A 12,623-nucleotide genomic window follows, 5' to 3' on the forward strand; every position below is an offset into this window, starting at 1 on the left:
AAAGTTTCTTATGGTTTGTCGTATCTACAGTTCTTGCTCAGATAGAATATGGTTGTTTCCTTGAAGATCAGACTTTTTTTTTAATATTAAGCATTCTGACATAATTTACTCTAATAAAACCATTTTCATTTTTATGTGCATAAAAGAGGGAAGAATTACAGTTGCAAGTAGCTTCAATTGGGAGAGGGAAAATTTTTAACAAAAAAATTATTTGGACTTGGATTATAACACATTTTACATGACAGAGGACAGAAGTCAGAATGGAGGAATTATTTCATTGACAATCCTCAAACCTCAAAACTGGCACTAAAGCCAACTTTTTTTTACTCCTGTTTTCTTCTAAAAACTACATGCATAATGTGAAATCCAAGCAAATACATTCATTGCCCCAGCTGACCGTGACACTTTTTCACTGTGGAGGACGAGGAATGTGAGGAGAGAAAGCACCCCACCATCCTCAGGGAGCAGACACCCCATCCCGGCAGGACGGGAAGGACCTGCGCTCTGCTCAGAACAAAGGAAACGAGAGAGTTACTGTTCTGAAAGCTTTTCCTTGCACGACACAAGAAAAATACCTTAAGGAATTTTAAACCATGTATTTCTACTTTAAAAGGATTTCTTCTCTGGTTTGTTTTCTTTTTCTTTTTTTTTTTTTCCCCTCCCCTCTGGCCTCTCAACTATAGCTGCTCCGGAGGAGGGCTGGGCCGCGGCGGCTCTCCCAGAGCGGCCCTACTACAGTGGAGGAAAACGTTCCTCCTAAAATGGGGGCGTTCTTGACCTTTTTGGTCGGTGACAGCAATACTCCTTACTTCTGTTTGCAGGCGATACAGTTTGATCCCGACACCCACCTGCCCACCATCACTGACGCCTGCACCGGCTGTACTCTGTGTCTCAGCGTCTGCCCTATTATCGACTGCATCAAAATGGTTTCCAGGACAACACCTTATGAACCAAAGAGAGGCTTGCCCTTAGCTGTGAATAATCTGGTGTGTTAAGGTGATTTGTGAAACTGTTGCTGCGAACTTGGAGGCCACCTACCTGTGCCGATCTTTTTTAATTGTGATCATTGTGTTCGGCTCTTGCTAAATGGAAACAAATAGATAATTTCTGAATACATTTCTAAATGAAAACTGTAGCTTTCTAAATAAATTTCCAAATTTTTAAAAAACGTCTAGTGCCAGTGACCATTCAATTAATGGTCATAAAATGGAATGACTATTTTGTGAGGATAGTTGTTAAATAACTGTGTAGCCGTTAATTGGATATTCACCATTAGTTGTCCATTCTGAAAAATATTAACTTTTTTGTGGCAATTAATGCAGTAGTTTCTAAATTGCCCTGTGCTGTGCTGTCTCTTTGATTTCTAACTGTAAGTGAAATTAAGTATTTTAGAACAAAATACCATTTAACTTACAAGAAAATGTTTCCAAGGAAACATTTTATAATTAAAAATTACATTTAATTTTAACACTGTTTCTAAGCAAATGTAATTAGCTCCATAAAGCGTAAATGAAGAAAATCAAATAATTATTTACTGTGGCAGAAAAAGAAAGCCAAAGAGGGTTTGCAAAACTTTTTTAAGGCCCCTTTGTTAAAATAGCTTCTTTGTGGGGGGCTAGATACTCAAGTGAGAGTATTTGGTAATCATTCATATCACTCTGCTGATCCCCACTTATGCCTGAGATGCGTGTTCAAACTCTACCAATGAATCAACATGACATTCTTCTTTAAATATTTAAACTATGTTCCTAACCAAATAAGATATTATGATGGAGCTCTGGTTAAAGCCACTCTTTTGCTGTGCACAGATCTGCTCTGTCTGCTTCTAATAGTAGCCTTCATGATTATAGCAATTAATGTTTGAACAAAGCCCAAATTACACAGCAGTGGGTCACATGCTTCATTATTCAAGAATGAAAAATACAGTATTGGTAATATATATTAAGTGTTCAAAACTAGCTTGACTATTCTTTATTTTAGTGTTTTTGTTTAATTTTTAAAAGTAATCAAATAAAAGGAAATATATATTTTCTGTTACTGATATTTTTATATTTCTCTATTTTCATAATCAGCAAATAGCATCTTATAAATTCATTTATCTCTTTGAATATGAATCTGTAAGTAGCAAATCTTTAACAATCTGTGGTATATTTCTATGAAAAATGCAAGATCTAGAAAAATAAGATGTTTGTTTATGCACTTTTAGAAATGCACATTTACCACAAAATCTGCATGATTGAATAATAAATAAAATTTCATAAAGCATTTTAAACAACGTGGTCTTTTGCTGCCTCTCTTGCAAATACAACATTATGTCAACCATTTAGATTTTGAGGTGGAGAAGTTTTTTATTAATCCTATAGTGCATTCCATCCAAGTGTATATATAATGCTAGTTCAGATCTAATGAGGGTAATGATAGTGTGGTTATTTAAATGTTTCACTTCCAGTCCCTCTCACCCAGGTTTTCCTACTGAATTTAATTCCACTCTGCCAAAATGCGTCTTTCACTGGGCACAGGCCAGATTTCTTGCAGTGGTTCATGGGCAGAGATAAATGAGAAAATGGCAACCTACCATTAAAGGTGCTATCTTCACTATAAGAAAAATCAATGTCACTTAATAGGTATTCCTTAGGTGGTTGTGAAATATTAAGGACTCAAATCAACAGACTCACTTTTTTGCTCCTTTCATGGTGGGGGCATTTTACCCTTTGCACTTGGTAACAGCTTAGGAAAGAGTTGAAGTTGTCCAGAAAATAAATTTACCGGGACCATGTGGATACCATCATAATGTATCACTCCCACCTCAATCTGGTGAGAGATTTTCACTCTAGGAGTTTTATGACAGTACATCCCATGCATATATGCCTGAGTCCTCTTCAAGACACTGATGGCCAGGAAGAACTTTCCATAATAGAGATTAAAGAAAAGAGTAGTTTATGACTTTTGCATCCTCCTCTGAGAAAGAGTGGACACAGTGCTATGGCTCTTTTCTTGAACTACTTCGGGGAACTACAAGTGAACGGGCCTTTGAGCTAGGCCATGGCAATCTGTGATTTTACACTAGGATGTTCCTCACACACATTTCTGTTGTGTCCACTTTCTGCTGAACACGAAGAAGCGTTTCTTATCTATGCTATTTATGGGAAACATACTTAATCTTACAATGTGTAGCTTGCCGAGAGACTCCAGAATGGGGGAGAATGAAAATTATGTCATTCCATCCAGCAGGACACCACAAGCCATTGGCCCTAACACACACGTTCTCATGGTTCCTGACCTTCAGGCATGAGTGAAGATATAGGATCAGACCAAGGAGTCTGGTTTTGTGTTATCTATGTCTAAGAAACTATACTAAATGGACTACATACGTGATAGCTAATTTTGTGTGTCAGCTTGGCTGGGCTACAGTAACCAGATACTTGGTCAAGCATTACTCTGGATGTTTCTGTGAAGTGTTTTTGGATGAGGTTTACACTTAAATCAGTAGCCTCTGAGTTAAGCAGTTGCTCTCCATAATGTAGTTGGGCCTCATCCAATCAGTTTGAAGGCTCAAATAGAACAAAAAGCTGACTCCTCCCCACCTCCTCAGCAAGAGGGAATTATCCAGCATTTGGCCTTTGGACTACCTTTGCAACATCATCTCTTCCTGCTTTTAGAGCAGACTGTAATGATAATTCCTGAATCTCCAGCTGGCCAGCCATCCCTATCAGATTTTGGATTCATCAAGCCTCCACAATCACATGAGCCAATTCCTTAAAGTAAATCTCTTTATGTTCGTGCGTGCGCGCGCGTGCGCACACACACACACACACACACACACACACTCTGTATTGGCTTTGTTTCTCTAAAGAACCCTTTCTAATACAACATATATCTTATTTGAATATTAAAATGGTCAAAGGTAGAGTCTATTGTTTTATCTTACTTAGTAAAGGAGGACATGGGTGCTTAAAGGGTCTAAGTAATGTGTTACAGGTCACAAGCTAATTAGGTATGTTTCTAAGTATGTTGGTTACATCTAATAAACCTTCTGTTTTTCCTTTTGTTCACCCAGCCATTCATTCATTTAACAAATATTTATCAAACAACTACCATATACCAAGCACGGGGTTAAGGACTGAGGGTGTGAACTCAAAGGGTGAAGGTTCCCTAAATTCCAGCCACTTACAATCCACAGGGGAAGTGGGCATGTAACTGTTATTACAGTGCTAGGAAAACAATAGTGAGAGAAGGGACATCTACAGCCTAATCCTTTGACAAGATAATAAGTTAAGCCAATTATTTAGCTCATAAAAGCATTTTCTAAATAGGAAACAAGAAGGAAAAGGAAAGCACAGAGGTATGAAAAGTCTGGAAGGTCCAGAGAGCTCTAAGAGCTTGGGATTAGACAGAATGAAAGGAACATGTAGGATGTAAGGCAGAGAGAGAGAGAAAGAGGTTTGAATCATCTTAGAATCTCTCAGGGAATCAGAATCAGCATTTTGTTCATTCATTCATTCATTCAAAAACATTAAGTACCCCTTATATCAAGCTAGTTGATAGTGATTCAACTAGGAACAAGACAGACATGATTCCTGCCTTACTGAGCTTACATCTTAGTGGAGAATACAAAAAGCAAGTAAATAAATTGCAAATTATGGCAAGTGTTTTGGCAATAACAGCTAGGGCGTGGGGTAGAGACAAGGAGGACATGCACTTACTCTTCAAAATGTGGGGCAGGGAAGTCCTAATGGATGGGAAGGAGCCAGCCATATGAAGAATAGAGAAGACTGTGTTTATGTTCTAGAAGTAGAAACAGCTGGTGCAAAGGCCTGAGCTGAAAATAGCCTGAGTTATTCAAATTACTCAAAAGAAATCAAGGAAGGGTAATAGAAGGCAATGCCTAAAATCCACAGGAACCGGGCACTGGAAGCGTAGGAGATGGACCTCAATTTCCTCATCTGTAAAATGGAGAAGATCATGGCCTTGCATTTAATAAGTTAGATATAATCATAATTTCTGCTGATATTATTTATGGACATAGAAATTTTAAATTCAGTTTAAAGAAATAAAAGTCTACTAACAAAAATCTGTATTTGCTAGATTCAAAATCAGACTGCCGTAGTAGTGAACGATGGTATGACTTCCTAAACTAACATTCATCATCTGTAGCAATCTAGAAAAAAATATTCCATGCAGTTGGAAGATCAAGATTAAAAAAAAAAAGTAGGATAATCAATTCTGACAAAAATAAAAGACCCCAGAAATAAAATGTAACATATATATGAGTAAAGTTATCTCATCATCTATATATAATTACCTCATTATATGTTTAACTGTCTAATTTTACTTTCTCAATTCTATGAGCTGGATACAGCAGAAGTATTTATTTTTTTTAAAGAGGAAATTTAAAGACAAAGCAGATAAGTGACTTATATAAAATTATATGTTTAATTAGTATCATATTAAGAAATGAAGCCCAGCTAACTTGATTTTCAGGCAATGCTCCCTCTTCTACATCATTTTGTTAAGCAAATATTCTATATTTTTCTACAATATAGATATTCGGAGATACATTATTCACTTTTGGTGGTCTTAGGTAACAGTAAATGGCCTAAAGAAATCAAATGGCCTAAAGAAATCCAGCAGTACCTCTTGTCAGAAAGGGTTAAGATACTGCCCTTAGAAACGAGCTTATTACCTGGCAGGATCTGATCTACTTCTGTCCTATGAAGTTAATTCAATTAACAGGAAAGCCATTAGACACACTATATTCTACCCAGAGCTGTAGCTTTTCCTCTTACCCACAGATGCACACAATTCAGCAAACAGCCTGCAGAGTGAAAATTTGGACCAAATCCTTAATGATTCTGTGAGGTTCGCAGAGTCGAGCTCTCTCTTTTATTAATTAATATGGTAATATTAATTAATATAGTACCTCTTTTATTAATTAACATGGATTTTCTGCTTAAATTTTTAAAATTACAGGTGACATCTTTAAATTGAATGGTCACATTTGGGTTGGAAACATGCACAGCTGATTGTCCCTTTGTGTTAGCCCTCTATTAACTGATCCAGTGCATTTATGAACGGATACTGGCTATCATTATTTTCATATTTACTGTTGTCCTAATATGCACTGTAAACTGCGGTGCCCTAAAGAAGCCAAGTCATTTTGCCACTGGTAAATAGTCTATAGTAGTGAGTCACACTGAGTAATGTATCTGTGCAGTTATTTATTTACAGGATTTATATAGTGCTTTTCCGGATACTGTGTTCTGCAAGCACCAACAGCCTTCTGTGTACTCCTGCCTTTCTACTTTCATGCCTTCTTCATTCAACTACCATTGATAAATTCAAATTTATATACTGCTGGCAGTTTTTGAAGATTTGCATTAGTCAACATATGGCTCAAGACCTCTTTGCTTACCAATAATGTTTTTGTGTGTTTTTGTTGAAAACAAGATCTACCTGCCTATTAATAGTGCTGGTTTATTCATCTTTCTGGCCTTCTGTGGTATCCATCTGCATGAATCTAGGTATTTGGGCAAAGATAAAACACCAAACACACACACACACATATACACACACACACTAATGTGCATAGCGATTTAAGATTATTGAAAAGTTTCCATCTGCATATTTTTCGTGGAGGTATAAGAACCTGAGTGGAAGATAAGAACCTTCCAATTCAATTTATGTCTTTAGGTAAGAAACCCAAAAATTCTTATCTACTCTCTTTTAAAAGAACCTCTTTTATTTTAGAGGGGAAAGGAATGGAGGATGGGTTAGCCTGGTGATGGGTATTAAAGAGGGCACGTATTGCAAGGAGCACTGGGTGTTATAAGCAAACAATGAATCATGGAACACTACAACAAAAACCAATGATGTAATGTATGGTGACTAACATAATAAAATAAAATTAATAAAAAAATAAAAATAAAAGAGCCTCTTTTGAGTGAAATGGGGGAAGGGAGATTTTAAGGATTTGGGACAGGACTGTGGGAAGGTAATCATGATTTTTTTTATATTCCATTTCTGTTTTGCAACATTTGGGAGACTACATCTTGCTCCTCCTTCTTTTAGGCTGTGATGTTTCAATGGGGCTTCACCTACATACATGGCTGGGGGGGCATGGAATATTTAATAATGAAAGTTATTCTTCTGGGACTATGAGCATGACTAATTTTTATCAGACTGCAAAGTCCTGCCAACAGTTATGGCCAGTGACCATGCCGGATACTGCGATATGATTCTGAGATAACCCTTTAAATAAAACCTTTGAAAGTTTCCTAAAGACAAGAATGTGGTAGCTTTACATTCTCTTCCACTAAAGACAGAAGTATAGGAGTCCAAGGACCTAGCAAGCAAGAGCAGCACAGATAAAACATCTACATGAAAATGAGGAGGGAAAGGATTTAGAACTTCCAAAATCTATGTGTGCCATCCCCACCTCTCTGAATTTCAAGCATTTGTATCAGAGTGCTTGTTGAACAGTGTATACTCAAATACAAACCCTAACTCGTTATACCTAAAGTCATCTCTGTCCCCTCCTTAGCTCATATCTAGTCTTCCTTCCTGTACAATAGTTTCACCTTTGCATACTGCAAATAGTTCATAAACAGGAAACAAAAACACTGATTATGAAGGAAATGTTGATAATAACGACATTAAAATCAGGAATTTCTTTTCATCAGAAGACCATTAAGAGAATGCACAAATAAGTCATAGAGTGAGAAAATACATTTGCAATACATACATTTGCAATAACTAACAAAGGACTCAGGTACAAAATATAAAAGCAGTTCCTAAAAATCAAGAAAAAGACCACCAAGAGAACAATTGGGTAGAAGACATGAATAGACACTGCTCAGAAAGAGGCTATCCAAATAATGAATAAATGTATAAAAAGGTGCCTAACTTCATTAGTTATCAAGGGGTTAAAAACTAAAACACTATGATTTCAGAATCCAAATCTTGACTAAGATGCAACCCACTGGATAGGAAAAAAATCTGAAAGAATTTAGTAAATAGAAAATTCTGAAGCTGCCTGGCCCCTAACCAGATTGTGTAATTGAGCAGTTAATAAAATTTAGCCTACAAGTTCCATGCTGAGGCAAAATGAGAAATGATGTACTCTTAATCTTCATGCATTATAAAAGATTTATTTATTTAGGAAATGAAGTTTATTAATTTCTGCATCAAGTGATGTTTTAATGAATGAATGTCAACTTCAGCGTGTAGAAGATATCTTCCTTAAGGAAGATGTGCATGATCATAAACAGACCCATGTGGAACTTGTCAGGCAGTTAAAAATTTTAGATGGCTTGCCTGGTACAGTAACAGTAAAGAAAACCCAATATTTGGCATATTAGGATTAGGTCAACCATTTTTACGTTCAACCAAGAGGTGTTTACAAAGCAATACTCTTCACCGCTATGCTTTAAATAGCAGAGGCAGTTCCACATTTATCAAATAGTAATTATTAGGGGTGCCTGGATGGTTCAGTCAGTTAAGCGTCTGACTTTTGAATTTGGCTCAGATCGTGATCTCGGGGTTGTGAGATCAAGCCTGGCATTGGTTGGGGTCTGCTCAGCAGGGAATCTGCTTGAGATTCTCTCTCTCCCTCTCTTTCTGCCCCTTCCCCCATTTCTGCTCTCTCTCTCTCCCTTTCTCTAAGATAAATAAATAAATCTTTAGAAATAATAATTATTATTAAAAACTCTCAGGTGTCAGGGCTGTCCAAATTATCATGAAACTCTTGGGCCTAAATGTATGTACATTTAGCTTTTGGATCAATTTTATCAGGTGGGAAACTAGAGATCCTTTTGGTGGCACAGAACAGAGGCTTACTAAAAGTATCTCATACCACAGAGTATGGTGAGGGGTATGGTAGCACAAAGTCTAACTAGGTGCTGTTACATCCACTCAAGCAAGAAATTTTGAGAACTTAAGCTAATAATGCAGCAATAGTGGAGGAAGGGAGGAGGGAATGGACTGTAGATTTCTTTAGCAATAGAGTTGAGAGCAACAGATATTAAGAATCGGTAGTATAGCCACTGTGTAAAGTCATGAGAAAACACTAGAAATACCCGGTATTACATACTTTTAATAAAATGTTGAACACACAGTTATGGAAATAGCAATAAAGGCATCCTTAAATCCATCTGGGGAAGACAAAGGACACTTCACAGAGGATATACACCAAGTCAACTGAATCTTGCAGACAGGTGATCTGGTGTACTGCTGTTGAATGCAGATTTTGGAATCAAACTCCCTTTGTTTGAATCCTGGCTCTGCCTCTTAGCTTTGTCTTCTTGTGGAAGGTACTTGATAATCTAAGCCTGTTTTTCTTTTTTTTTAAGATTTTATTTATTCATTTGAGAGACAGAGCACAAGCAGGGGGAGAGGCAGAGGGAGAGGGAGAAGCAGACTCCTCGATGAGCTGGGAGCCCAACATGGGGCTCCATCCCAGGACCTGGAGATCATGACCAGAGCTGAAGGCAGACGTCCAACCATCTGAGCCACCCAGGTGCCCCCCTGTTTTCTAAGTTGTAAACAGAAGTAGCAAGGAGCCTGCCGATAACAGCTAACACCCACACCTGTCGGCACATGTCAGGCCCTATTCCAAATCCTGCATCCTGTGCTCCTTCTATCCATCACGACAATCCTAGGAAGTAGGTGATAGTGTTCTTGCCAATTTAGAGATGAGGAAACTGAGGAACTGAGCTGTGAAACAGTTTGTACAAGTCTCACTGCTGGGGGACGGCAGAGCTAAGGTCTGAACACGCACAGTCTAGCTCCTGAATCCGTGCGGTTAACCAATAGACCACTCACAAGAATCAACTTCTCAGTGTCAGTGTGAGGTCCAAAGGAGATAATGCTTGCAAAGAGATGAGCACAATGCCTACCCATGGAAGATGTTTCATAAACATTAGTTCGATAATACTAATCTAATAATATAATATCAAATAGTAATAAACATGAGCTATTTGGAATAGTGCCGCTGCATGGTAAGATCTGCTGGCTGACCGTTATAAAGAGTATAAAGGAAGGAAGGAGGCGGCCATCCTGAGACGGGAGACCAGCACCTCTGTTTCCATCTTCCCTGGTTGTAGGTAGCAGCAGTGCGCCTGCTCAGGACCGGCTTGCTAGCACAGACTGCCCGACAGGAGAGCCAGATTCGTTCCATGGACAGTCATTGTCCAAGGGCCAGGGATGGGCCAAACCTTGTGCCAGGTTTCTCACAGAATGCGAAACTGGACCTATGTCTTCAAAACAAAGTTGTGGCTGAGAGCTCAGGTGTGGAGACAGATTTCCCGGGTTTGAAGCCCAACTCTGCCACTCAGCAGATTTAGCTGTGGAGCAAGTTACCTAATCTTTCTGTGCGTCACTTCCCTTGTCTCTAAAATGGAGAAAAGAGTAAACAGACCCCATCCGGCTGTGTGCAGATGAAGAGAGCTGATCCACGTGGGGGCAGCGTGAGTGCTGCACGAAAGTGCCCTCTGCTGGGTGCCCCCTCCATTCTGTCCAGCCCCACTCTTCTGGCCTGAACCTCTTATCAGTACTAGGGTAGCTGCCCTATGAAGGGCTTTTCAAACCTCTTTATTTTGTAGAATTGTTGGGTCATATGGGAACTATGATTAACCTTTTAAGGAACTACCAGATTGTTCTCTGGAGTGACTACACCATTTCACATTCCCACCAGCAATGCATCAGAGTCCAATTTCTTCACATCCTCGCCAACATCTGTTAATACCTATCCTTTTATTATCTGTCCAGATAGCCATCGCAACAATGTGAAAGTGGTAGCTCAGTGTGGGCTGTGACTTGCTTTTCCTGATGGCTGATGAAGTTGAGCCTCTCTTCATGTGTGTACTGGTTACGTTTATATCTTCTTTGGAGAAATATCTATTCAAATTCTGCTTATTTTTAATGAGGTGGTCTTTCTTATGCTGAGTTATAAAAGTTCTTTATATATTCTAGATACAAGTCCCTTCACGGTCTGCAAAAAGTCCTCCCATTGTGTATGTGCCCTTTTACTTTCTTGATAGTGTCCTTTGCAGCACAAAATTTTGAAAATTTTGATGATGTCTAATTTGTCTACTTTTTAATTTGTTGCTAATGTTTTTGGTGTCATATGTAAAAAACTATGTAATGCAAGCTCACAAAATTTACATCTATATTTTCTTCTAAGACTTTTGTATTTTTGGCTTTTACGTTTAGGGTTTTTTTTTTTTTAATCCATCTGAGTTAATTTTTTTAGATAGTGTAAAGCAGGAGTCCAACTTCATTCTGTTTCATGTGGATGTCCTTTTGTCCCAGAGCTATTTGTGGAAAAGACCATTTTCCCCCCATCATAAAAGTTTGAATTAAATGGCATCCTCCCTGGCTCCTCCTTCAGAAAACTCAGTCTGACGGAGACCTGTAGATACACCAGAAAATCACAGTGCAACATAACAAGGTGTGAGCCTAGAAAAGTACAAGACTTAGCTAGGAATCTCTTCTAGGTTTCTTGACTGAGCCCTGATGTTGAACATAGAGTTACCACAAGCAACAGTTCTCTCTTCCTATGAGATATAGTTAAAAGTGACACCTGCATAATTCCTGAATTTCCGGAGGGCACTAGTCTTTCCACGCATATGCATTTTCCAGCAATTATCAATCACCAAGAGTAAAAGCACAGAAAAATGTGGAGATTCCTCAGTTTAAAAAAAAAAGAAAATATTAAGTATGATAAAAAGAGCTCAGAAACTAGAGCAGATCCTTCTTGAGGTACAGCTCCCGCTGTCCTTAGTGATGTCATCCTGGCCACGGTTAGATCAGTCCATTAGTTTTTTTGTTTGTTTGCTTTTATTAAAGATTTGTATTTATTTATTGAGAGAGAGAGAATGATAGAGAGAGAACATGAGAGGGGGGAGGGTCAGAGGGAGAAGCAGACTGCCTGCAGGACTCCGGGATCATGACCTGAGCCGAAGGCAGTCGCTTAACCAACTGAGTCACCCAGGCGCCCCTGGTCCATTAGTTTTTAACAGAAAGTCACCACACTGCCTTTGTTCTCCATTGGGAATCTGGGCGCCTGTCTTCTCTGCAGATAGGGCTGAAATCACCGAGCTCACTTAGCCAGAATTCTGTCCAGGGGTGTCACAAAGGCTGCAGGGAAGGACCAGAAATGGAGCGGGGCTCTTCAATCACAACGTCTTATCTCAGAGTCTGAGCCAAGCTTTGGACTTGATATTTCTAAGATGATAAAGACGACTTTGACATGAAATGACATCATTCATCAAAATGTTGCCGTTTATTTCTCAATTACAATCAGTGAATAATGTACTAAAACTTATTTTCTTTCCTGAATCTGACACTATATTTATGGATGGACACAGGTACATCTACGCTATGTTCTAGAACTATGCCTTTCCAGTCACAGAAACAATCTGTATGATCATTTGTATTCACTGAATAGCACGGAGGTCTATCAGCATAGGATTTTACCCATGAAGACGTGAAATTATTCTTTTGTTACACAAAGAAACAAAAGGGGCTATCCTTTGCCTCAATGTGCAGCATCCTTTTCTGACGACCCGTGGAAGGTGAGTTTGCCCCGCCAGCACTTGGCTACTTGGCAGACCCCATAAGCAGCT

General features: G+C 38.7%; 1 protein-coding gene across 2 annotated transcripts in view; it reads left to right on the top strand.

The window, feature by feature from the left end:
* DPYD (dihydropyrimidine dehydrogenase) overlaps positions 1-2,231 on the top strand; it is a 794,533-nt gene extending 792,302 nt beyond the window's left edge. Inside the window, exon 23 of one of the 2 annotated variants that reach the window (XM_088022348.1) lies at positions 822-2,230. In XM_088022348.1, the coding sequence (XP_087878474.1) occupies positions 822-995 (174 nt within the window). In that variant the 3' untranslated portion in view covers positions 996-2,230. Of the gene's footprint in view, positions 1-821 lie in introns of both variants that reach the window. The other variant, XM_028101938.2, reaches the window with a different exon arrangement.
* The last annotated feature ends 10,392 nt before the right edge of the window (positions 2,232-12,623 follow it).

The sequence above is a fragment of the Eumetopias jubatus genome, unplaced genomic scaffold (assembly GCF_037043125.1).
Source record: "Eumetopias jubatus isolate StellerSeaLion01/CBP00866 unplaced genomic scaffold, mEumJub1_p1.0 scaffold_4, whole genome shotgun sequence".
NCBI classification, from domain to species: Eukaryota; Metazoa; Chordata; class Mammalia; order Carnivora; family Otariidae; genus Eumetopias; species Eumetopias jubatus.